Source organism: Xyrauchen texanus, chromosome 23 (genome assembly GCF_025860055.1).
Source record: "Xyrauchen texanus isolate HMW12.3.18 chromosome 23, RBS_HiC_50CHRs, whole genome shotgun sequence".
In the NCBI taxonomy this organism is placed as follows: domain Eukaryota; kingdom Metazoa; phylum Chordata; class Actinopteri; order Cypriniformes; family Catostomidae; genus Xyrauchen; species Xyrauchen texanus.
The window spans coordinates 15,922,039-15,949,268 of record NC_068298.1 but is presented as its reverse complement, the minus strand read 5'-3'; the positions used below and the strand labels follow the sequence as shown (position 1 = coordinate 15,949,268).

The window sequence follows — 27,230 nt, the reverse complement described above, 5'->3', positions numbered from 1 at the left end:
ATGTCTGAAACACACAGGTACACCACCTGGAGGAGTACACCATCAGTTATTTAAAATATAATTGACTTTGTGTTATTGAGTTCTTGTTACTGAGTGCGAGGTAATGATGGTGATAAAACATAATAAAAGATGTTTGAAATTAGTTTTTTTTTGTAGTTTTGTATTTCCTACAGGGCGGGGGAAGGGAAGAGGTATATAAAATGAAAACGAAAGTTTCTAAGTAGTTGCACACATCTAAATAATTGTTGGCATTCAGAATAGGCCCAGACAGATTTCAGCCTAATAGGGATGCCTGCACTGAATCGCCAATTTCACATGTATTTTGTGAATTTTCAAAATACAAAATACTGTATTTGTATTTAAATACATTTTTCCACACAGTATTTTGTATTTGTATTTAAATACATTTTTCCACACAGTATTTTGTATTTGTATTTAAATACATTTCCATGTATTTATGCCCATCCCTGGCTGTGCATGTGTATGAGAGAGATACAATTGCTACCATAGAGGAAGGGATATTTAAAGATGCTGGCGCCTATCAAATGTCCTTAAATGCAAAGCTAATGCATGGCGCTGAGCCAGAGTCCAAAGAGTATTTGGACCATATTACTCTATGACGAATACCTCTAGCTGCATGTGCAAATGGACAGCTGCATGGTCTAGAGGTTGAAGGGGTGGTTTATTATTGCTTCATATATGCTTCTAAGCACTGCCAGTTCTGCCTGGCAGTTGAAAGATTCCTTATATTTTGAGTCTTTATATTGTGATACATTATTGAGCATATTTCCTTTTACCCTATTAATACAGTTTTGGAAATGAGCATGAAAAATATGGCAAAAGATGGTAAACTCACACTATTTAACCCAAATAATAGACCTTACTAATAAATATATTATGAATTTCATATTTACATTACAAGTATGTTTCAAGACACAGCTAATGTGCTTGATGACAAAGACATGCTGGTCACAATACACGATGCTAAAAGTGAAGAATAAATTAAAATTATGGCTATTCAATAGATAGTTATACGGTTTGCTCTACTTTATGCTCAATCAATAGTGTTCAACGCAGAACACAATAAAATCTCCAAATTGTTCTGTATGTGTGCAAGATAAGCTACGGGAACAATGATAGCTAACACATGATGTGATCTTTGTTCTGTATATTTAATGACCAAAGTTGTTAAAGTTTATTTAAAACGTCATATCGCTTTGTCAATCCAATCTACTTTGATTTTAAATTAAGCCTTAGTAACATAACATTGTTATGTATCAAGCAAAACCCTGATATGACAAACGAATTCCTTTAAATTGACTTTTAACTGACACTTTTTGTACAAAGTGACTTACATTTATTTACATTTACATTTATGCAATTGGCAGACGCTTTTATCCAAAGCGACTTACAGTGCACTTATTACAGGGACAATCCCCCAGAGCAACCTGGAGTTAAGTGCCTTGCTCAAGGACACAGTGGTGGTGGCTGTGGGGATTGAACCAGTGACTTTCTGATTACCAGTTTACCAGACTTACAGTACACCTATTACAGAAAAACTTCCCTGGAGCAAATGTCCTGTTGAAGGACAATGGCTATACCGCTCGACACTTGTTTTATCTCTTGAATTGATCGATTCAGATGTAAATAAACCACGAAGGACCAAAAAATAATGAATGAACACGTATAAATAATCGCAAGTCGATTTGAATAAAGAAACAGCTCATCCTTCTCAGACCCAAACTGAAAGCCGATATCGTTTGCGTCCACAGGGGAGCAGCATTATTTCAGCAATCTCCAGACAGCAGAGGAACCCAACAATGGGAATTTGAGAAGAACTTAACTTGCTGCCTGATGCCACATACCAACAATCTGATGTAGATAGAAAGCTATAGAAGTGTGGACACATGTCTGTGCTAAGACCTCGAAGGCATCCGCACCATCGATGAGCATAGCATTATAACAGACCTTCATTTTACGCACGTTTACGCAAACGCAATAACAACCCACAAAAAGTTTTTCCAATGGAATAAAATACTGTGATTTATGGCGAGGATTATTGAAGTGAAGATAAAATGAAAATAAATGGCAGCCGATTGATGAACAGTTCTTCGCTAAGCCCTGCCGAGATCACTCTGAATCATCATCCTCCCTGGGTTGCCACAACTTTGGGGAGCTTTCTGATCTTCACTATCGTGGTTGATATATTGGGGAACCTATTGGTGATCTTCTCCGTGTACAGAAACAAGAAACTCAGGAACGCAGGTAGGCTAATAGTTTTTTACCTTCAACCTCACACAGATTTCCAGTGGACATAAATCAGTGCTGCGTTAAAAGAAGAAAGATGCACATAAAAAAACGAGCGCAGCTTTGAGATGAACATTTGAGATGATCAGACCAAACTTTCTGAAACTGAACTTTATCCGCTTAAACGTTCTAAATGTTCTTTCTTTCGTGAATGCATTTCTATTAAGCAATCGCTGCTAGAGATGCACACACAAACGCCTTATTAAAGATTTATTTTACTCATTTGAAAGACGCTACTGTCTCACTCGATCGGTATTAAACATCTTAATTATGTGGGCCTTTTTGTAATCAGTAATGTTAAACAACGCTGAAACATGAAGTGATATCTTTCAATAAAATTCCAGAGATGCGTTCACGACATGTGCACATCTGAACAGAACGATTCCAGTGAATGTACTAATCAAATCTTATTACAGTCAGATTCATAAGAGTCTGTTCAGCACATCGTCAGCTGATTGTGTGTGATATTAGATTTTCTATAACTAAAGCATATGGAATAGATTGGACGCAAATGTTTTGTATTGACAATTTAGACACACTGGCAGTACAAAGGGCCGTTCACACCAAACACGTTCTTGAGCTTAAACAATATAATAATGATAATAATAATAATAAAACGTAACGCAACACCAGAACGCAGGTGTCGCGAGAAAAGCTGATGCTCTTTAAACTTGACGCTGAAAATATAGCGAAATGCGGTCAAAGACGTCAATTTAGCCTATGTTTACATGGCGAACTAAGAACGCGTTTGATGTGAACTGCCCCCAACACGTTATTTACACGCTGTTTACTATTAATGGTTGTGGGAAGTGCACATTTCTTAGTCATTGTTACTGCTCCACAATGTCATAGGCTAAGTATTATGCAGTGCATGTGTTTTACTCAGTATTTACAAATGTAAATACACAGCAACATTTGTAACATGGTGTCGTGTTTTATTCCTCAAATCAGAAAGATTTCTGACTCATACAGGAATCTCTGGCTTCTTACTCAGTTAGCGTCGTGTCATCTTTTCTGTCATTCCTGACAGGGTAGCCTTTTTTATTGTCCTGAATCATATAAGAGATTATTTTTAGAGGCTTCAGGTAATTGGCCCAATATCAAACAAAACTGAGTGGATGGAGTGCTTATCATCGATGTGACACTGATACAACTGCCACTGTTTTTGTGTGTGTGTGTGTGTGTGTGTGTGTGTGTGTGTGTGTGTGTGTGTGTGTGTGTGTGTGTGTGTGTGCGTGTATGTTTTTTTGCCAGTATGTTCCTCAACCGTAACGTCTGTGGCACTTGGGTGAGAACTACAACAGCACTACTTTTTTTTTTTTAATGGTGAAATTGGTAATGATGTAGATTGTCCAATGCTTATGTACCTACAATACCTACAGTTGCTTAGTTTACTGTTAACATTCTAAGTTGTCAGTGTTCAGTATTGAGTTATTCTAATGAAAAATTAAATGTGTCATTATAAAGTGAACCTTAAAATGTGCTTCATGAGGTAGCATCTAAATAACTTGTTTGATTCAAGTCTTAAATATTATTTAACATCACTGAATCAACCTGAAAACATAAGCATCAAAAGACATTTAAAGGGTCAGGTAGAAATAACTCCTTTAGGTAAACATTACAGGTTGCCATGTTTTACAGTGCAGATTACATTTGCATATTGATGTTATTATTACTGCAAATGTAATTAATTATATTAAACTGTAATATGTGAAACACTGACATGTATCGTATTACACTGCAGTTTAGTGTATGCCTTCCAGTCAATTATGACAACTTTTCTTCTTGTTTCTCCAGTGTTACACATCTTGGTTGTAATGTTCTCAGTTATGGAGTTGTGGACATAACAGCTGCTTTAATAACACTTTACAATAAGGTTCCATTTGTCAACATTAGTTAACATGAACTAACAATGAGCAATACTTTTACAACATTTATTTAAGTTCATGTTAATTTCAACATATACTAATACATTTAAAATATCAAAAGTTGCATTTGTTAACATAAGTTAATACACTAAGAACTAACATGAACTAACAATGAACAATTGTGTTCTTATTAACTAACATTAACAAACATTAATAAATGCTGGAAAAAATATATTGTTCATTCTTTGTTCGTGATAATGTATTAACTAATGTTAACGAATGGAACATTACTGTAAAGTGTTACCGCTGCTTTAAATAAAAGGGTTAAAAGTTTAAATGTTAGCATATTATAGTGTAAACATATATGCATTATTATAATATTTCAGTCTAAAACATTTAGGAATTTGAATGTCACGTGCGCTTAAAACAAAACAAAAAATAAAGTTATACATTTATGTAATTAGATCATGTTAAAGTTACTGGATATAGTTACAGTACATAAAGAGTTATATTGCAACAATTATTATTAAACTACTATGCTAGTTATCTTAAGTAAAATTCATCATCAAGTGTAATTTTGTAATTCTCCGGCTACAACGATTTATCAATTTCAAACATTCTTGGTCAAACTGATGTAACTGTGCCAGAAAATGCAGACAATGCTGAATTAGAGAGATTAGTGTTCTGGCATTGACATATGTTTTGTGATGTTTGCTCCCACTGAGCACAGTGCAGTATGCACTCTGATTAGTGGGTCAAATTAACCCAGTAATTGTTCCATTAGCATCATTTAATGTGTGCTTCATTATGTTTCTCACTACTGAAAAAGCCTCCCATGGCCTATTGTGAAGCTCACTTACCCAGTGGGAATATTCAGTTTGCAATCATTCCGCCATAAATGCAAAGTTATAGTAATTTACAAACACACATATGCACAACTACACAAGCGCACACACATTCCCCCTTGACTGTTCTTCTGTGCTGAAACAAAGTGGTTCCTCTGCCCCATTATGGGCTATCTGTTTTATTTAATCCTCTCAACCTTAAAGACTTGATCTGCTATGGCACCACTGTCTGTTTGGATTATTCAGACCAACCATTCCCTGCTGATAGGTTAGACCCATTTCAACACAGCCAGTGTACCTACATTATCCAGTTGCCAATGAGACTGTACCCCTGCCCCTGATGTTGTACATTATGCATATGATATGACACAAGACAGGCAGACGGTCCCATATCAATAATCCCAATGTTTAACGTCGTCTTTACTGAGACACAGATAGTTCCCTTTTGACTTTTTTTAAAGTCTCTGACAGTGTAACAGAGCCCGGCTTCTTTGTGCAGCTCTCATCTATAACTACTGTTCTTTAGTTGCACTGACTTGGCTTATGAGATGATGTTCACTGTTATTCACAGAGGCTGTATGAGAGGAAGAAGAGCACTTTCAGCTGGCACTTTATGGGTGGAATGAGGACAGGAGTCTTTACTGTGAACACTTGATTTAAAAAAGCTTCTAAAAATCATGTATATGTGTTTGTTAGGGCACATACTGTAGATATAGACCTATACAGAAGTCTGATAAATGGCAATATATGAACATAAAGATATGTGCGTATTCAAATTCCACTAATATTTGTGAAACTGATATCTTTGTAGAATTTTTTAAATAAATGTTGCATATATGAATGTGACTTCTTTATATCTGTGAAAATGTAAACACATTTTCTCTTGTTCCCAGTCAGCCCCTGCCTACTGTAGTTCAAAACCTGCAAGATTCTGTTTTAACACAAAACGAGATATTTAGCAGAATATCAGTATTGCTTTTTTACAAAAAAGGTGTTTGGTGATCCGGATTGTCAAGCTCCAAAAAGGACAAAAAGTAGTTAATATGACTAATGCACTGCATTCCAAATATTCTGAATCCATGTGACCAAAAATTAAGACCATAAGTGTGTATGAACTGAAAATGCTGCCAAATCTCATTCAAGCAATTACACATTCAAACCAGGTTCTTTTGTCATGTGTGGTTAACTGAAGGAAAAAAGTACATTGGTTTGGAACGTCAAGCTAATGTATGCACTAGACAGTATTATCAAACATCATAATTTTTGATGGAAATCAATATAATAACTATTAAAATCACAAAGATGTACATGCACATATACTGTAAACCCTTTTTTAACCTCACATTCACAAGTCCTGATATCACACTGCATTGGCCCATGGGAAGCTCACTAATGTTTTGCTTTTTGAAATGATGCTTAATTTATTCTCTTGGAGTTCATGTCGTTTCGGCCTGCCCTTTGGTTTGTTTCGTTGTCTTAATGAATGGGCAATTGCTGATGCACTGCACTGATGCAGAGCTCAGTTACAGACTGACTCACTTTTAAATCGGGATGCACCGATCCGATACCTGGATCGGTAACACTCTGATACTGAAGCTTTTAAATGGATTGGGTATTTGTCCAATGAGCCCGATCCTAATCCGATACTGTGTGTTAATCATGTTCATTACTATCAAGCACCAAAAATTATATAATAGAACCATAAAAACACAATTAAAGTAGTTCATATGACTCGTGCATTTTATTCAAAGCAACTTTAAGATGTGCGATAGCTCTGTGAATCACAAAAGGCTGTGTTTTAAGTAAATATATAAAATGCATGCGCATCTCCAGCACGTTAGTGAATGGTGCTGCTCTGTTTACACATACACACACACACACACACACACACACACACACACACACACACACACACACACACACACACACACACACACACACACACACACACACACACACACAGCGCAATATTTGAGTGCTACTCACAATTCACGAACAACATCTCAGATGTAGATGCTCAATAGTTCGGTTCACTTAAAATATGCATTTAGAACGGCACTGGAGGTGCATTTTACCAGAATTTGAGTAAGAAGCGAATTAAACTACTGTGAACTTGCCTACAAACAGACACATACAGGACTTCCTGGAGAGTTCAAATTGTCAAAATAAAAGCATGAGGGTTTAAAAGTTACTATTATGATATTTTATTAGTTGTTTACAAATGATAATAATATTTAAGTTGAATGGGTTCCATAAAATAACTGTGTGAATGAAAAGTACAGATACAAGCTGAAAAAAATAATTAAATAAAAAAAACCAGATGATTTCTTCTGATGATTTCTACTGGAATTACTGTTAATATTGCTGCTACAACATCCAGTATACTAGTTAATATTAAAGTGTTTCTTTATAGGCTATACATTTATATTGAAATAATGTGTAGTTATTTGGGCAGCTGTGGCTCAAGTGGTAGAGTGGGTCGGCTATTAATTACAGGGTTGGTGGTTCAATTCCTGGCCCACACGACTCCACATGCTGAAGTGTCGGATCGGAAGAGAAAAAGTGGTATTGGTGCATCACTACTTTTAAAGAACCACTCTTGGCTCATCCACTCTTAAACACAGCCAGTTGAAATGCCTGCTCTGCCAATGTGTCAGATTTCAGATACAGATTTCAGTGTAGTATCCAATTGATAGAACAAAATGTGAATGTTCTGTGTGCCAATTGTGTGGCCCATACTATAACCTTTTGTCAATGCAGGTGAGCAATATGCCTACTTATGCATACTGATGTTCAGTTTGCTTCTATTGGCTTTGAATTGGTTTCAGTATTTCTGCAATGTTTTTTGCGATGCCAGACTGTAATCCTTTATTAGGGGTTGACTGTGGCAGATGACTTAATATCAAATGTCATATCTCTCCCTGATTGCTTCTGCACTGGTCATATTATCTACAGAGATAATGTAAATGTTATGTGGCTCTATATTTGTCACTGAGGTACAGATGAACACCACTGTTTTCTTGTCACTTGCCTCTCTGAAAAGTACTTTTAGTTATTTTTCTTTTTTACTTTTAATACCTTCTCAATGTATTTCCATACAGTACCTTACAACTGTGTCACTGTCCTTCAGTATCAGCTATGCACAGATGTGAGCTAAATTTGAATATGCAAAATACAAGAACTTGCCAAATTCTTCCTCACACTCTTTTTTCCACTCTGCTTGTATTTAGATACAGTATCTCACAAAAGTGAGTACACCCCTCACATTTTTGTAAATATTTAATTATATATTTTCATGTGACAACACTGAAGAAATGATACTTTGCTACAATGTAAAGTAGTGAGTGTACAGCTTGTATAACAGTGTAAATTTGTCCCCTCAAAATAACTCAACACACAGCCATTAATGTCTAAACCGCTGGCAACAAAACTGAGTACACCCTTAAGTGAAAATTTCCAAATTGGGCCCAATTAGCCATTTTCCCTCCCTGGTGTCATGTGACTCGTTAGTGTTACAAGGTCTCAGGTGTGAATGGGGAGCAGGTGTGTTAAATTTGGTGTCATCGCTCTCACACTCCCTCAAACTGGTCATTGGAAGTTCAACATGGCACCTCATGGCAAAGAACTCTCTGAGGATCTGAAAAAAATAATTGTTGCTCTACATAAAGATGGCCTAGGCTATAAGAAGATTGCCAAGACCCTGACACTGAGCTGCAGCACTTGGCCAAGACCATACAGCGGTTTAACAGGACAGGATCCACTCAGAACAGGCCTTGCCATGGTCGACCAAAGAGGTTGAGTGCATGTGCTCAGCATAATATCCAGAGGTTGTCTTTGGGAAATAGACGTATGAGTGCTGCCAGCATTGCTGCAGAGGTTGAAGGGCTGGGGGGTCAGCCTGTCAGTGCTCAGACCATACGCCGCACACTGCATCAAATTGGTCTGCATGGCTGTCATCCCGGAAGGAAGCCTCTTCTAAAGATGATGCACAAGAAAGCCTGCAAACAGCTTGCTGAAGACAAGTAGACTAAGGACATGGATTACTGGAACCATGTCCTGTTGTCTGAGACCGAGACTTATTTGATTCAGATAGTGTCAAGCATGTGTGGCAGAAACCAGGTGAATAGTACAAAGACAAGTGTGTCTTGCCTACAGTCAAGCATGGTGGTGGGAGTGTCATGGTCTGGGGCTGCATGAGTGCTGGAGGCACTGGGGTGCTACAGTTCATTGAGGGAACCTTGAATGCCAACATGTACTGTGACATACTGAAGCAGAGCATGATCCCCTCTCTTCGGAGACTGGGCCGCAGGGCAGTATTCCAGCATGATAACGACCCCAAACACACCTCCAAGATGACCACTGCCTTGCTGGGTGAAGGTGATCGACTGGCCAAGCATGTCTCCAGACCTAAACCCTATTGAGCATCTGTGGGGCATCCTCAAACGGAAGGTGGAGGAGCACAAGGTCTCTAACATCCATCAGCACTGTGATGTCGTCATGGAGGAGTGGAAGAGGACTCCAGTAGCAACCTGTGAAGCTCTGGTGAACTCCATGCCCAAGAGGGTTAAATCAGTGCTGGAAAATAACAGTGGCCACACAAAATATTGACACTTTGGGTCCAATTTGGACATTTTCACTTAGGGGTGTACTCACTTTTGTTGCCAGAGGTTTAGATATTAATGGCTGTGTGTTGAGTTATTTTGAGGGGACAGCAAATTTACTTATACAAGCTGTATACTCACTACTTTACATTGTAGCAAAGTGTCATTTCTTCAATGTTGTCACATGAAAAGATATAATCAAATATTTACAAAAATGTGAGGGGTGTACTCACTTTTGTGAGATACTGTATATAAAGCAGAGGGACATGAGTGATGATGTTGGAGAAAATGGCAGTATCATCAGAAACAGGATCTCATAGCAGTAAAATATTGATTTAAGCGTAATGTTTCTCTGAACTCAGTAGTTATCTGGAGCTTCTCTCTAGTGCTGAATTCATACTCAGCAGGGTTGATAGAATTATATCAAAGTTTATTTTACTAAATAAACCTTAATAATTAGAAGCCTATATTCCACAATTTGACCATTGTCTTGATATTTGCTTTAATATCTGGTTGCTTTGATTTGGAGGGGATTCATTAAAGGATATTGGATACATTTAACTGGCACCTATGAGACCAAAGATCTTTGGGGTTTGCGAAAAAAGAAAATAGGTTAAAGCTAAGATTGCTTTAGTTCTGTAAACAAAGACTCACCATAACTTGCATTCATCAATCCATGAACTGCAGCTGATTTTTTACATTCAGTTGGATGAATAAACACACAGCATTATGGAAATGTGTTCTTATTTAGATGCATTTGACTGTTGAAAATCAAGGGCACAGTAGAATGAATGGAAAGAACAACAAAAGAATAGAATCCCTATTGCACAACCATGTACATGATTTATATGGAAAGAGACCTGACAACTCAAAGATGAATGTATCTGCAAACTTCCAGGCTCTGAAAATTACATTCACAGTATATGTCACAGAGACCTGAATGACTTCTGAATACTCAATTACTTTCTGAAACCATAAGATTAAAGCTCTATTACCTTTGCTCCATTTGAACAATGTAATATTTGAGCAATTTCACTCAAGCAAGAGTCTTGTTGTGCTAAATATTCTGTACGAAAGTATGATTTCATGAAAGCATGATATTGATTTTATAAACAGTACTATAAACAAGAAGTTTTCAAGTCATTTTTATTTGTATAGTGCTTTTCACAACACACATTGTTTCAAAGCAGCTTTACAGAAAATCATGCATTAACTGTAATACTGTAATATCTATAAAGTCTTAGAGCAATCATTGTGTAGTTTGATTAAATATTATTGTAAATTGTGTATACAAATTTAATTACTTAATAATAATTGTATTTATAACCCCTGTGAGCAAGCTGCAGGTGACTGTGGCAAGGAACACAAAACTCCATAAGATGTTGGCTATTGGAGAAAAATAACCTTAGAAACCAGGATCACTGTGGGGGCCAGTTCCCCTCTGACTAACCAGCTTGAATGCCAGTATTAGTTATTTATATGCAGTGCAGGTCATAGTTTAAGATTAGTAAACTAAGTAAGTGTTAAGGTCCATAATTGTTTTTATGAACTGTAAGATTAATCACTAATGTCTTTGAAGTCCATCCTGGATTAATTGCAGAAGTTCACATTGATGCATTTTCCTTTGTTAGTTGGCTGATGAAGACTTTTATTGGCAATTAAATGATAGCCTATTGTAAAGGGATATAAACGGGCAAGGAGGAGCCGAGAACCCGCTTGACAATATAAATAATAGTTTAATGAGAAACTTAAACAAAAGACACAAACACACACTCCTCCGCCCCTTGCTGTGTCCCTACCGCTCCAGGTGGTCGGGGAGTCACTTCCTTCCTCCCCTCACGGACGGCGGTCTTCTTTTTACCCCTCCGATTTTCTGGGGGATGGCAGGACTCTCCTCCGCCCGTGGCAGCGGCTCCATCGCTCCAGGCGATCGGGGAGTCCAGTCCTCACTCGCCTCGCGGACGGCAGCCGTTTACCGCATCCGGGCAGTCGGGCTACTCCATCCCCTAGCGGATGGCAGCGGCGCTCCCCCAGGTGGACGGCAGTGTCGATTATTCCGCGACGGTCATCCCTCCTCCTTCACGGATTTCGGCACCGGTGTAAAGGGATTTAGATGGGCAAGGAGGAGGCTCGAACCGGCTTGACGATATAAATAATAGTTTTAATGATAAACTTAAACAAAAGACACAAACACACACGACGGACATACCAGTAAACTATCTCTCTCTCCCGCACCATCTTCCGCAGTCGGCCTTTATCCCTCTCGGTGGCTTGATTAGCCTGATAAGGGACCAGGTGTGTAGAATCACCACCCGGCCCGCCCTCCACCCTGCCACACCTATGTACTCCATTTCAAGAGTGTAGTCCATCAATAGTCAATAGTCCATTGTAAAACACTGGAAAGATGTCTGACTAGCACCGGCTGCATTTAGTCGTCATCACTCAGAGACATGTAGCAGTGGATTCCGATACCAAGAAGGAACGGAGCTGGATCTGGCTAGCTATGGTAACCTCAGGGTATGAATGGAAACAAATAGAATAATATTCACTCAGTTTAATAAGACTTAAACTGAGTGAGTCCCTAACAGTGTTAGGGAAACTACTCCATAGTTTAGGAGCCAAATAGGAAAAGGATCTACCTCCTTTTGTGGATTTTGATATTTTACGAACTATTAACATGGACTCTAGCATGTCAGAAGGTCACTTAAGTACTGTGGAGCTAGACCATTCAAAGCTTTGTATGTAGTTAACAGAATTTTAAAATGAATATGAAATTTAACAGGTAGCCAATGTAACGACGATAAAAAGGGGCTAATATTATAATATTTCTTGGTTCTAGTCAGCACTCTGGTAGCCAGTAGAAGTTTATTTATTGAACTTGCTGGACATCCTCCCAGTAATGTATTACAATAATCCAGTCTTGAGGTCATGGATGCATGAATTCGTTTTTTGGCATCAACAGCAGAGAGCATGTGTCGTAAGCATGTGTCGTTAGCAATATTTCTGAGGTGGAAGAACGCTGTTCTACAAACATTGGAAATTTGTTTTTCAAAGGACAGATTGGTATCAAATGTAAAGTTCTTCTATTCAAGTTCTTCACTAAGAAGACGAAGTAACAGTACATCCATTGAGAGTCATATTAGGTTTTAGCGGCTTATTTTTAAAAGTTTTTGTCCAATAATTAGTACCTCAATTTTGTCAGAATTGAGTAGAAGAAAATTTCTGGTCATCCAATCTTTGATTTCATTGATACACTGCTAATTTAGAGAATTTAGAATTTTCGATGGGTTTAGAAGAAATATAATGTTGGGTATCATCGGTATAACAGTGGAAATGTATACCATGATTCCTGATAATATCTCCCTGGGTAAGCATGTATAAGTAGAAAAGAAGAGGCCCTAAAACTGATCCCTGTGGCACTCCATACTTAACTTTAGTTTGATTTGACAATTCCTCATTTACACATACAAAGTGGTAGTGATCTGATAAATAGGACCTAAACCATGACAATCCAAGTCCACTAATGCCAACATAATTATCCAGCCTATTCAAGAGAATGTCGCAAGCTATCGTGTCTAAGGCAGCACTAAGATCTAAAAGCACTAGAAGAGAAATACAACCACAATCAGTTGATAAGAGCAAGTCATTTGTACTCTGATAAGTGCAGTCTCTGTACTGTGATGGGGTCTAAATCCTGACTGAAATTGTTAATATATATACCATTTCTCTGTAGAAATGTAGAAAATAGTTGGGAGGACAATAACTTTTCTAGTATTTTCGACATAAATTATTGATTTGAAATTGGTCTGTAATTAGCCAACTCTCCAAGATCAAGCTGTGGCTTCTTAATATGTGGTTTGATAGCTGCCATTTTAAAGTTTCTTGGGACATGTCCTAAAGATTGCGAGGAGTTAATAATATTAAGAAAAGGTTCTGCGATTACAGGGGAAACCTCTTTTAAGAGCTTAGTTGGTATTGTATCTAACATACATGTAGTAGCTTTTGAAGTTTTGTAAGCTCTTCATGACATATGACAGCAAAGGATTTTCCATTTATCTAGCTGCTCTATTGAGAGCATGAGTTTGAACATTGTACCATATAAAATATTTATATTTTCTGTTATTACATCCAGTTTTTCTAGACTTTTTGGCTTACTGAGTATGTGAGACAATTCTGGAAGATTATTAGTGAAGCTATCTTTAGTGATCAAAATAATAGTTTTACCTGAATGATAGTGTGGTGTAGATTAAGTAACATTAGCTGATCATAGCAAACAAGAGATGAGGTAATGATCTGAGATGTCATCGCTCTGTGGTAGAATTTCTATAGTATCAACATTAACCCCATATGACAGAATTAAATCTAGCGTTGGTCTTGTTACATTTTGTCTGCTTCAAGAGAGTCGATATCGATAAATGCTAATCCCAATTTCATTACCTATGTGAATGTTGAAGTCACCAACAATTAAAGTTCTATCTACATTAACTACTAGATCTGATAGAAAATTTGCATTTTACCAAAGAAATCTGATTACGGCCCAGGTGATCTATATACTGTAGCAAGGGCAAAAGATGACAGAGATTTTTTTATTTATATCTGACGGTGTCACATAAAGAATTATTAGTTCAAAATACTTAAATTTATATTCTGTACTCTGAGTAACACCAAAACGTCACTGTAAATTGTAGCAACACCTCCTCCTCGACCCTTCAGGCGAGGCTCATAATTATTACAATAACTTGGGGGGAGTAGATTCATTTAAACAAATATATTCATTCCGTTTAAGCCGGATTTAATTTAAACAGAGCACATCCTAACTACGATCTGTAATAATTTCATTAAGAATTAGTTTTTTGTTAGAAAGAGATCTAATGTTTAGTAGCCCTACCTTTATATGATTTTTTTTTTTCAAGTTTGGGGGATTTAATTATCAAGTGAGGGGATTGTGTTTGGTAGTTCGGGGAACAGACACAGACACTATGTGATATCTTGGTGATACAGTCCCTATGTGTTGTAATTTATGTGACCTGTGTTACATCTCAAGGCAGCTAGCAGATGTTTGGACGAACCAGTTTGTCTGCTTCCTGACTTGGGCCCCAATTAGTCAAATACTTTCCCTTTTAAGACTATGAGCCAAATTACTAGAGAGGAGAGCAGCACCTTCCCTGGAAGGATGGGGTCTGTATCTCTTTAGCAGGTCAGATGTACCCCAAAAACTCTTCTAATTGTCTATAAATCCTATGCTATTCTCCGGACACACTCAGATATCCAGCCTTTCATTGACACTAATCTACTATAGACCTCATCACCACAATGAGCAGGGAGGAGGCCAGAACAAATTACAGTGTCTGACTTTGATTTTGCAAGTTCACACAACTCTTTAACATTATCTTTGGTGATCTCCGACTGGCAAAGCCGGACATCGTAGGGGCAGACATGAATTTACAATTTCAGAAAATTTACTTTTAGCATTAGTCAGCACTTGTAAATTTGATCTGATTTTAGACACCCTAGTCCCCGAAATGCATTTAACAATGGTGGCTGGATTCTCTATTACCATGTTCCTTACAAAAGAATCACCAATTATAAAGGCTCTTTCAACAGTATTCTTAGTGTTTGCATCACTGTGTGGGGAGAATCGATTGGAAACCGTTACAATTACGGGAGTGTGGTGTCACATTGCTGAGTGAGTATGCTGCCAAGACATCACCCAAATGCACTAATGTGGTGGCTGATCAGCCAGAACCAAGGTGTGTGTATTGCTCATTGTTCTACCCACATCCGAAAAAGTATCTACCAGCTGCTCTTTCTCACTGACCTCCACTAGTGTGTCTCTAGCGAGTGTTTAAGCTAGCAAGCTACAAACACTAGTGCAGTGTGCCAGCAGCAACAGGAACAGGAAGGGACACAATTTACATTAACTTTCAACTTATTCACTTTGGACACATTCTGAGGACCTACAGAGCTGAGATATTCTTCAAAAAAATATTTGTTTGTGATCAGAAGTAAGAAAGTCATACACATCTCTGATGGCATGAGGGTGAGTAAAGGATGAAATAATTTTAATTTTGAGTGAACTATTCTTTTAACCATTTGAATTGCTAGTGAACAGGGGTGTGCCTTAGCTTTAAATAATCAAAAATTATTTGCACTTGGGTCTACATGCCTCCAGCACTGTCATGGCACATCTATGAATCCATTGATCATAATCAGATTAATTTAAGCATCATATTTGATTAGAGTTCCTTGCTGAATAAACAAACCCTAACGGAGAGCCTCATGTAGTGTGCTTGGAATCTTTCAGTATGTGAAGTGCACAGAGGCTAGTTATCACACTTTTATTACTGTATATGTTTCTCAGGGTAGATGTGAAGGATATTCAAATTTGCTGATGCCAAGCCAAGCTAAAGGGGTTGCTCACAGACACCATTCAGTTGGTTAGGAGTAAGGCAACTGGCACATTCATTTAATCTATTCTCTTTTAATTTGCTATTAATAAAAATGTATGTTCATTTGGGAGTGATTTGCTTACTTTCATGCTGTAGTTAGACATGATATCATATCTATCTAGCAACAAAACAGTTGAATTGTTTGCCAGGATGACACTAAACAGTGATAAAGCGTTAAAGCAGTGTTTGATGTATAAGAATGAATGTAGTGAGAACTACTCTTTGCACTCCTCTGGCTCTCAAAGGATCTTGTGAATGTGGCCGTGAATTTCTCCCACTGAATGTGTGTTGGTGTGGAAGAATCATACCCAAAGATTTGCCCTGCAGTATACATGCCATTAGTGGCACAAACAAACTCTCTAGGGAGAAGTGACATGATTGTAAGGATGTTTGCTCTACATGTGCTGAGCCATTCTACTAATACTGTATGTTCCTATTGGGTCAGTGTTCAGAGAGTGTTGCACTGACTGTTAGTTTTAAGATGGTGGTACATACTTTGTATTTGCAGGGAAGATTTACATCATGGTAAAAGTTTTTATATTCATAATTTTTTTTCACATTAGTAGTGTTTAGTGACCAGGCGAGGTTTTGTTTATTCAGATATTCGCGTAGAGACAGCGAAGCCGCTACCCTACCTGTTAGCACAGCAGGGCACACGGAGAGAGCGACCCGGAAGCACAACACAAGTTCCGTCACCGACGAGCAAGAGAGGGTGTTAGAAAAACTACTCGCTACATTTATAGGACAGAGCCTCACACGGGGATTGGCCAAAAGCACGCCAGCTCATTACACATTAACTCGTACTGCTACATAAGCATTCAGTCTGATTTGTGAACTGTGTAAACAATGTTTACGCCCGATCAAATCTTCGTCCAGCGATGAGTTGATTGGAACATAAGATTAATTCTTACAATAATATTACTTTTATGGCCAGTGAAAATTATAACACAAATAAACTGAAATACAGTTTATGAGCTGTTTATGACAGATCTCAAGGAACCAATGTAATTTAATAAAATACACAACCAACTTCTCTTTGAATACAAACAAGACTTTATTAACTAATCTACTACAAACAACTAAGCTAACACATAGACAAACAAACAAACACAGATTAGTAAGTGAACTTTTACAGAAGATGAATGGACAATTATCTGTAACAGAAAAATGAACTTTATGCAGTCTATAGACCTTGAACAAACCCTGAGAACTTAATTTAGTATGCCGTTATTTTAGATCGGGTTACTCAAATTATATTAAAGAAAGCACCAGATTTCAACGAAAGTCTGGAGGTCTGTAATTGCATTGCATGCGTTGTTTGGCGTGTGGAATTCTTGAAGTCCTTTGGCTTGGTTCAGTTCCAGGAGGCCCATGTTTGGTTCGATGGAGAGCCCCGGAGGAGAGGACTCCCGCAAGGAAGAACTCCGGACTTCCCAGGACAGAGTTAAAAAAGTGTGAAGGTCGTATAGCAGAGAAGATAGATAGATAGAGAGAGAGAGAGAGAGAGAGAGAGGTTGTCCAGGCTGGTCTTTTAACCCCTTCGGTTTGTTCACACCCCAAAGAGGCTCTAAGCTAATCAGGGGTGGATTTTAGAGGGCCTGTGGTTAAAGTGTCCTCACCTCAAGATAATACATTTATGGCCTTTGTTCTAAGGTTTGGCATTTTCCAGCTCATGAATTTCATGTGAAAATTATAACTGCAAATGACCCGAATATACTTCACACCATCATTTTGGAATTTAAGAGACAATCAATTAAATACCAAACACTTGTACTTTCATATTAAATTACATTTATAATTCAATTATAATGCATGATAAAGATTTCTACTAATTAGTTTGCTAGTTTTAAACACGGATACTTCATTACATGAGAAACATATTTGTCAGGGTTATCATCAGCATAAGATGCATTTGTCAATTTTTGGTAAAATCCTACACACGGCTGTATATTTGGATAGTGATATAAGAAATGCCCAAAGTCCATGTCAAATGTTCATGAATTAAGCTTCATGTGAGATGGTAAGCTAGAAACATGCCTCATGATTAGTATAATAATTTTGAATGTAGAGAGTTGTTTATATTGAAGAACAACATAATGTCTTTGTTCTGAAATTCCCATGGCAACCATGTGGAAGTTTCTTCAGCAAATGGTCTTGTCAGTCTTATCAAAGAGGAGAGGGGTTTTGTTGTGTGTGTGTGTGTGTGTCTCCCGCCCCCTCCCCCACACCCCTCCATTCTTAACCCTCTGGGGTCGACGGACGCGCCGACGCGTCCTGCTGGATATTTTCGTCATTACAGCAGAAACAACTTAAAATACTCTGTCATTTTTGGGTATACAGATAAGTGTAAGACATCATTAGAGACTATAAAGGGTCTACTTTTATATGTGTACACTAACAATAACAACAAAATCTTGTGCTTTTGTAAAATAAAGATAATAAAAAGGGTGAGCTTTCAGCAGTCTCTGTGTTCAAAAGCATATTGCAGAAACACATCACAAAAATGAACTGAAACGCCGCGAATTCTTATCACTCAAACATGAAACGTATGTCTAAAGAAAGCTTAAAATGTCTACTTTTAATTAAAACAATTCAAATTTAAAACAAATATTCTCCTACAATGTAATCTGTTTGAAACAAAGCGAGGTACGGTTTTTACTAGGCTATCTAATTATCTGTACTGTGATCCCACCCACGAGCAGAGTGCGCCATTCATACGCTAATGTGCGGAGACGATCAATGCAAATGTACACGCCCCGACCATGAGGTCTGATGTAAACACAACACAATTCAACTTTTCTGCGTGTTTGCAACGATACACAGACGAGAAAGCTCCAGGATATTATGGAAGAGTTAACATTTTCCTCAGAAGAAGAGCAGGACTCCAATGAACGTTTGAAGCAGGTATTTAAATTGTATGCTGTATAATATAAATATATGTAATATGATATAAAAATATATGAATGTTTAGAATATATGTTATCTAGTGTTTATGCTGCCTCATTATCATCAACAAAGCTTGTGCTTGTAAATATGTGTTCAGGTTAAATGAGTAAAATGCACTATATGCTAGAGGATCATCATCTTATGATTTCTGAAGGATCATGGGACACTGAAGACTGCAGTAATGATACTGAAAATTCAGCTTTGATCACAAATTGCATTTTACAATATATTTAAATAGAAAACTTCTTTTAAATTGTAAAAAGAGTTCAGAATATCAATGTTGTTTCTGTATTTTGGATCAAATAAATCCAGTCTTGGTGAGCAGAAGAGACTTCTTTTAATGGTAGTGTAGGTCTAAAATTAAGTAAAGTCTTTATGTAAAGAAAATATATAGTCAGATTACTTCTTTTAACTTAAAACTTCATTTGGATCATTAAGTCTCCTCACATTCATTCTCTATCCCTCATTGATAGTCCCAGGGGAGGGTCTTTGTCTCTCATGTGTTAATTACAATGGTAAATGGTCTGCACTTATATAGCACCTTTTTAAGCCTTAACGGTATTCAATTGTTTTACACTGCGTCTCATTCACCCATTCATACCAATGTAAGGTGCTAGAAACTTTGCCTAGCCATTGGGAGAAACTTGGTGTTCAGTGACTTGCCCAAGGGCACTTCGGCATGTGGAGTCATGTGGGCTAGGATTCGAACCACCAACCCTGTGATTAGTGGCCGACCCGCTCTACCAACTGAGCCACAGCCGCCCCACTAAAATTGTCTTACAAAAGTTAAATGGTTTTCATTTTGTAGCAAAAACTCTTGGCTACAAGATCCAGTTCTCAAAAGTATTGTGTACAAATGGTAAGTATGTGTTATATTACCTTATTTCAGTGACTTAAAATGTTAGTTTTTTCAAAAACCACGCATAAACGTTATTTTCTCAAAAATATAAACCTGTACATACATGTTGCTCACATATTATTGTAGCCCAGTTTGTCCTGAATACAGTGTTATCATACATTAGCCATTAATATGTGTTTAATCAACTGAAAAAAGCTCAAATGTCAAGGCATGTCAAAACTTCTCCAGGGCCCAAAATACCCTCAGACTCCAGAGGGTTAAGGCAGTTAAGGGTTTTCCAGATACGAGAAACTCAGACTTGCTGGCACCAGTCCGAATCTCTTTATAGCTCAGGAGTATGTCAGAGTAGATTCTGTATTTAAGTCATTCTGTGTATAATTGTTCAATTATATGCAGGAGAATGAGGTGACACTAGCTTCTGAAAATTCAGGTGAAGTAAGATGGTGCTGGTGTTTGTGGCATGCCGTCTGGTGCTCTCCATGTTTGTGTTTGTTTATATGTGTCTATGTTTATATGTCTCTAACTGCTGGTCGCTTCTGACATACGATCGCCAGACGCTCCTGAACATTCAAACCACATTTCTGGATAATTATCAGGCGGATTTGGATTATTTTATTAATAATCATAGGGAGAACAACTTTGAAGTGTATGTTCCAGACGAGTTATGCCGGTGGCCACTCGATGTTTCCCGCAGAAAGCGCAGAAGACGTGGGAGAAGACGCGGGAAATGAGTGGGGATCACAATCAGACTGAAAGCACATTTGCTGGCTAGTTATTTATCTAGCCCTGCTTCCTATGCATGGAAGAGTGTCCTTAGCAGCACTTTTTTATGGCACCCGCTGGATTTACCCTTCCATTGGCTTCGACCTATTCTCCCCGAAATCCTGAACACGTCCTCCCGAGACCCCTCTCCCCGGATCGGTCTTCATTTCCATCGTGGTGGAGTAACTCCTGCAAACCTCCGCTCCTTGGAGAAAGGTGCTTTAATCAATGCACACTCCCTGGTCAACAAGACATTTTTCTAAATGACTTCTTCTACACGCACAAGTTGGACTTCATGTTCATTACTGAAACCTGGATAAAGGTGGGAGATTTAAGTCCTTTTGCTGATCTGTACATTTGTTAATGTCCCCTGACTTATTGGACATGGGGGTGGATTAGCGGTAATTAAAAAAAACTCTTAAGTCTCTCTGCCAGACCGTATCGTGTACTGGGTATTCTAGCTTCGAAGCGCAGCTATTATGGCTGGAGTGGAATGGGCCAGTGATGCTAGCTGTGGTTTATCGACCTCCACACTCAGTGAAAGACTTTATACATTAATTCACCGAATTCGTGGGATTTATTACTACTAAATTTGACCGCTTTTAACTGGTTGGTGACTTTAACGTCAGTCAAAACCTTTAGCGAAGGAGTTTCTCAGCCTTATTGACTCTTTTAATTTAGTCCAGTGGATAAAGGACCCCACACATATTCATGGTCACACTCTAGACTTGGTTCTTTCATATGGTTTGTCCGTTGCTGGTTTAGCAGTCTCGGATACATTGTTATCTGATCACCTGTCGATAATATTTTCTATGTCTCTCCCTATGCTCACTCAAAGAGCAACTCTAGCTGAAGAACTGGTCCATTATTACTCTCCTCATTTCTGTGAAGATTTTAATCAGTGTTTTAATATGACCAGTACATCACTGTCCCTCGAAACTCCGCTACCTGATTTGGATGCTGACCACCACCTCAGGTTGCTAAATTCTGTATGGTTGGGTGTTTTAAATGCTACTGCACCTCTTAAACAATGTAAATCTAAATGTAGATCTGAACCATGGTTCAACTCCATTACTCACTCTTCTAGACAAGCATGCAGAAGAGCTGAGCGAAAATGGACAAACTTCAAGTTTCTTTCGAAATACTGAAAATACTGCTTATTGGTGTATCAGAGAACTGTATAATCAGCAAAAGGTGCTTAATATTCAAATTTAATTACAAATAATCACCATCGTCCTAATGTTTTGTTTTCTATTATAACTTATGTTTTGAACCCCCTCTGTTAATGTTATACCTAATCCTTCTGTTGTATTATGTGAAGGTTTCTTGAGATTTTTTTAGTAACAAAATAACTAACTTACGATCACAGTTAATGCCTTGCACTGAGGATCAACTAAATTCTATGCAGTCACTAGCCTCATGGGATGCCTTCGACCCTATCACGTTACACACAGTTATACAAATAACTGCCAGTCTTAAACCCTCCCTTTGCCCCCTTGATATTCACCCTCAGTATTTCAAACAAATAGTAGACTCAGTAGGTCCTGGTCTGGTATCCTTTTTGAATAAATGTCTGTTTACAGAGTCCATCCCCGAATCCCTCAAAATGGCAGTTGTCACTCCTTTACTCAAGAAGCGTTCACTAGATGCATCTGTTTTAAATAATTTCTGACCAATCTCTGTCTTACCCTTTATATCCAAAATAATGGAGAACATTGTATCTCCAATGAAGTCAGGTATTTCTTAAGAACAACCAAATCTTTGAAACCTTTCAGTCTGGTTTTAAATCTTCACATTGTACAGAATCTGCTCTTCTTAGAGTTTTAAATGACATTTTAGGAGCTACAGATTCAGGTGATACTGTGATTTTAGTTCTCTTAGATCTGACCTCTGCGTTTCATACTGTTGATCATGATATATAGATCTCCAGACTTGAATCGTGTGCGGGCTTAAGAGGGAATGTTCTGAAATGGTTTAAATCCTATTTTGTTGATAGAACATTCTGTGTTAAGCTCGGCAAATTTACCTCTTCTGTGACCCACCTCACCTGTGGTGTGCCTCAGGGCTCTATTCTTGCACCAGCACTTTTCTCTCTTTACATGCTCCCTCTGGGTTCTATTATCAGAAAGCATCTCCTATCACTTCTACGCTGATGACACTCAAATCTACATACTGGTTAAACTAAATGATCACACTGCATTACAATCTCTCCTAGCTTGTCTGGAGGAAACAAAAGTTTGGCTAACCAAAAACTTTTTGTTTCTGAATAAAGACAAGACAGAGGTGATTGTGTTTGGTCCTACAGAAACTTTTGATGTCAGTAACGCTGATTGTGGAAATCTCAATGCTTTCCTCCTGCCTCAAGTACGAAACCTGGGTGTTCAGTTTGACAGCCAGATGAAATTTGACAAACATATTAGTGCTGTCTACGTCTACTCAGTAAAGTTAAACCTTTTTTGTCTGAGAAAATAGTGGAGATAGCAGTTCATGCTTTCATCACGTCTCGTCTGGATTACTGTAATTCTCTCTATTGTGGAATTTCCAAATCACTCATTGCTCGACTTCAATTAGTTCAAAATGCAGCAAAATTTCTAAAATGATGTCGGAAGTACGATCATATTACTCCCATTTTAAAATCACTTCACTGGCTGCCGGTTCAAGCAAGAATTGATTTTCAAATTGTATTGTTTGTTTACAAATCACTACACAACCAATCTCCCAGTTACTTGTCTGACTTATTACATCCTTACAATCCACCTAGAATCTGAGATCCTGTGATCAATATCTCCTCGATATCCCATGCTCGAGGCTAAAGCATAGAGGAGGGAGAGCCTTTTCTGTTGTGGGTCCTGTTTTATGGAAAAGTTTACCTATCAGTATCAGATTGTCACCTTCATTATCTGTTTTTAAATCTTCTCTTAAAACTCATCTCTTTTCACTGGCTTTTAATACTATGTTATGTCCTGGTGTTAAATTGTTGTGTGTTTTTATAATTTTGTATTGTACAGCACTTTGTCAGCCTTGATGCTGTTTTAAAATTGAGCTTGATTTCTCTTAGTTCTCGTTTGTCTCCAAGGCACTACAATTCATTCTGATTTGGTGAGCTGGTTCAACTTGTTCCCCCGAAAAGAACCGGTTCAAAAGAACGATTCGTTCATGACAACAGTTAATAGTGACCAGAGGCTGTCAAGCTCCAAAAAGGAAAAATAAGTAATTAATATGACATGTGCACTGCCGTTCATGTCTTCTGAAACCATACAATTTGAATCATGCATCTACAGGAGCGCATGTTTAAGAACGGGTTCCAAAATGGCATTTCGATGCCATCAATGCCAAAAATGGCACTGATTCTCACATGTGTCATAACCAAACAGTATATATATATATATACACATACTCGCTCTCTTTCCGCGGCTTTATCCCTCTCCCAATGATTGTGCTGATACAGCAAGGAATAATTGATGACGGACCATCGAATTATTGAAAAATAATGAACACCCGAAGTGGTAATGCAGCCACGACGTCCAGCGGAGTCAATTATTCTGCTTGTACCACAGTTAACACACCTTAAGACATCATTCATGGTTTTATCTCAAGAGATTTTCTGGCTTTCATCCCTAAAATGCTCTTGTGAGTGGAACTACTTTCTTCCGCCTCAGATTCAGAGTCTTGTTTTGATAAACTCTGAGCCTTCGTTGCTAGTTCAAAAACGTCACTTTAGAACTAGCACCTTACAGTATACCTGATCCCAAAACCTCAATGGGGTTAAGATCCATAACACTCTTTTCCAATCATCTGTTGTCCAATGTCTGTGTTTCTTTGCCCACTCTAAACATTTATTTTTGATTTTCTGTTTCAAAAGTGGGTTTTTCTTTGCAATTCTTCCCATAAGACCTGCGCGATTGAGTCTTCTATTTACTGTTGTACATGAAACTGGCGTTGAGTTGGTAGAATTCAAAGAAGCTGTCAGCTGAGGACATGTGAGGTGTCTATTTCTCGAACTAGAGACTCTGATGTACTTATCCTCTTGTTTAGTTGTACATCTGACCTTCCACATCTTTTTCTGTCCTTGTTAGAGCCAGTTTTCTTTTGTCTTTGAAGACTGTAGTGTACACCTTTGTATGAAATCTTAAGGATTTTCCAGTACCAAATTAGCAATTTAGCATAATTTCTCAAGGAGTGATCATGCTAAATGGGATCAGTTTGGTGAATTAAATTACCAATTTCCTTCCGAAACAGCAAAATCTGTACATTGTTCCCAAATTTTGGCCGACCAGTGTATATATTTAAATATTTGCAGAGGCTATTTACACTAAGTGTAAAAATATCGTTAGATACTATTTGCACTCTAGTGCACTCTAGTAGCAGATACTCTTACACCCCTGTTTAAATACTAACATACAGTGTAGTGGCATCACTGCAGCATTTTTATTGTGTTTATTTGGAGTCCCACAGACACCCTACACCAACCCCTACCCTAGAAAAAAATTTGTAAAATGATTCTACTACAGTAACCATAGTATCAGCATAATATTTTTCTAGTAAAATCATAGTAACCACAAAATTAAACATGATTACTATTAACTAATATTAACAACATTAATTACATAGGCACTACAACATTAACATAGTAACAATATTACTACAGTAAAACCATGGATAATTTTACCCAGATCAACTCCCGACCTTCACTATGACCAAGTCACTGTGAGCAATCTCTTTTATTTGTTACCATAAGAAGTATTATATGAAATATTAAGAGTAGAGACATGAAAAAAGTATGTCAAGGGGCGGGATTTGAGCCCAGATCTCCATTGTGACAACACATTCACATACTGTCATTGCCCCCAGAGCTACTACAGCTGCATGTGATGGCACATTTTGTCATATAATCCTGCATTTCCAATAGATTATTGGAGTGCAAATACAAATATTCACTTAGTTATCCAATCTCTTAATCCACTAAATGTCTAACCTGTTAACCAGTTAAATATCTCTGCCCCATAGTGGAAAAATTCAAATATGCCTGCCTTCATTTCATCAGCAGTTGACCCCTAATAAATCTGTCATGGCTGTCTTGTGTTTGGTCTGAGCAGTGGTGAGCAGAGTTAGTGTAAATAGCCTCGGTCAACAATATATCATTTTCTGTCTGTGTTCTAGATCTTTACAAACATCTGACAACATCTATATAGTCACCATAATATACAAGATTTCAAGGACTGAACTTTAAATCCGAAAAGGCCCCCATCAACTATTATGTCTCCAGACATGGGCCCCACAAGTTTTAAAGGGTTGCAATATCATGTGACAATAACAGATGTAACCTAAATCCTTTTATTAGTGAAAGCATCTGACAGACTTGGAAAGATATCATTTAATTAGATGTGGTAAAGGTCATGCTGTAAAAGTAAACTGGCATCCATCCTGAACAGGACAGGAGATATAACGGGCACCAGGTTTTTATTAATTAGTCATTCTCAAACCTCATACAAATCTAATCTGATGACTTTAGGGAACCAATAGGCTGCCTGAAAAACTTTTTTTATTCACAAGGGATGATGAATGCATGGCAGTTATATAAAACCTCTTTATTTGACTGGACATATATTGCATTTTGGGAATTATAATAAGCCTTTTTGCTTGATTTTTCCCCCATTGTTTCAGTTTTATCTTATTTATACCTGTAATTGCATTTATTGTATTTACACTGTGTTTGTTTTGCAGGGAACATATTTGTGGTGAGCCTGGCAGTAGCTGACCTGGTGGTAGCCGTGTACCCTTATCCTCTGGTGCTGGTGTCTATTTTCCATAATGGATGGAATTTGGGCTTTCTCCACTGCCAAATCAGTGGATTCCTGATGGGACTGAGTGTGATTGGATCTATATTTAACATCACTGGTATCGCCATCAATCGCTACTGCTATATCTGCCATAGTCTCAAGTATGACAAGCTATACAGTGACAAGAACTCTCTTTGCTATGTCATTCTCATCTGGATATTGACTGTGGTCGCTATAGTACCAAACTTTTATGTAGGCTCCCTGCAGTATGACCCCAGGGTTTACTCTTGCACATTTGCGCAGTCTGCAAGTTCGGCATACACCATCGCCGTAGTGTTTTTCCATTTCATTCTTCCAATTATGATTGTGACTTTCTGTTACTTGAGAATCTGGATCTTAGTGATTCAGGTGAGGAGACGCGTCAAACCAGAGTTCCGACCTAAGCTCACTCCACATGACATAAGGAATTTCGTCACCATGTTTGTGGTGTTTGTACTTTTTGCTGTGTGTTGGGCCCCTCTCAATTTCATCGGCCTGGCGGTCGCCATGAATCCCATTCGGGTCGGGCCTCTCATCCCAGAGTGGTTTTTTGTATCCAGTTATTTCATGGCCTACTTCAACAGCTGCCTTAATGCCGTAGTTTATGGACTGCTAAACCAGAACTTCAGAAGAGAGTACAAAAAAATTATAGTTTCTCTCTGTACTGCAAGGATGTTCTTCCCAGAGAGTTCAAATGATGCTGTTGACCGGATCAAAAGCAAGCCATCCCCTTTAATGACAAACAACAACAGAGTAAAAGTCGACTCAGTATGA

The 27,230-nt window shown here is 38.0% G+C and overlaps 1 protein-coding gene across 1 annotated transcript; it reads left to right on the top strand.

Moving 5' to 3' along the window:
* Positions 1–2,075: 2,075 nt before the first annotated feature.
* On the top strand, positions 2,076–27,230 carry LOC127617095 (melatonin receptor type 1A-A-like). Its single transcript, XM_052088979.1, has 2 exons — positions 2,076–2,265; positions 26,362–27,230. Exons 1-2 carry the CDS (start codon positions 2,076–2,078, stop codon positions 27,228–27,230), a joined length of 1,059 nt encoding a protein of 352 aa, XP_051944939.1.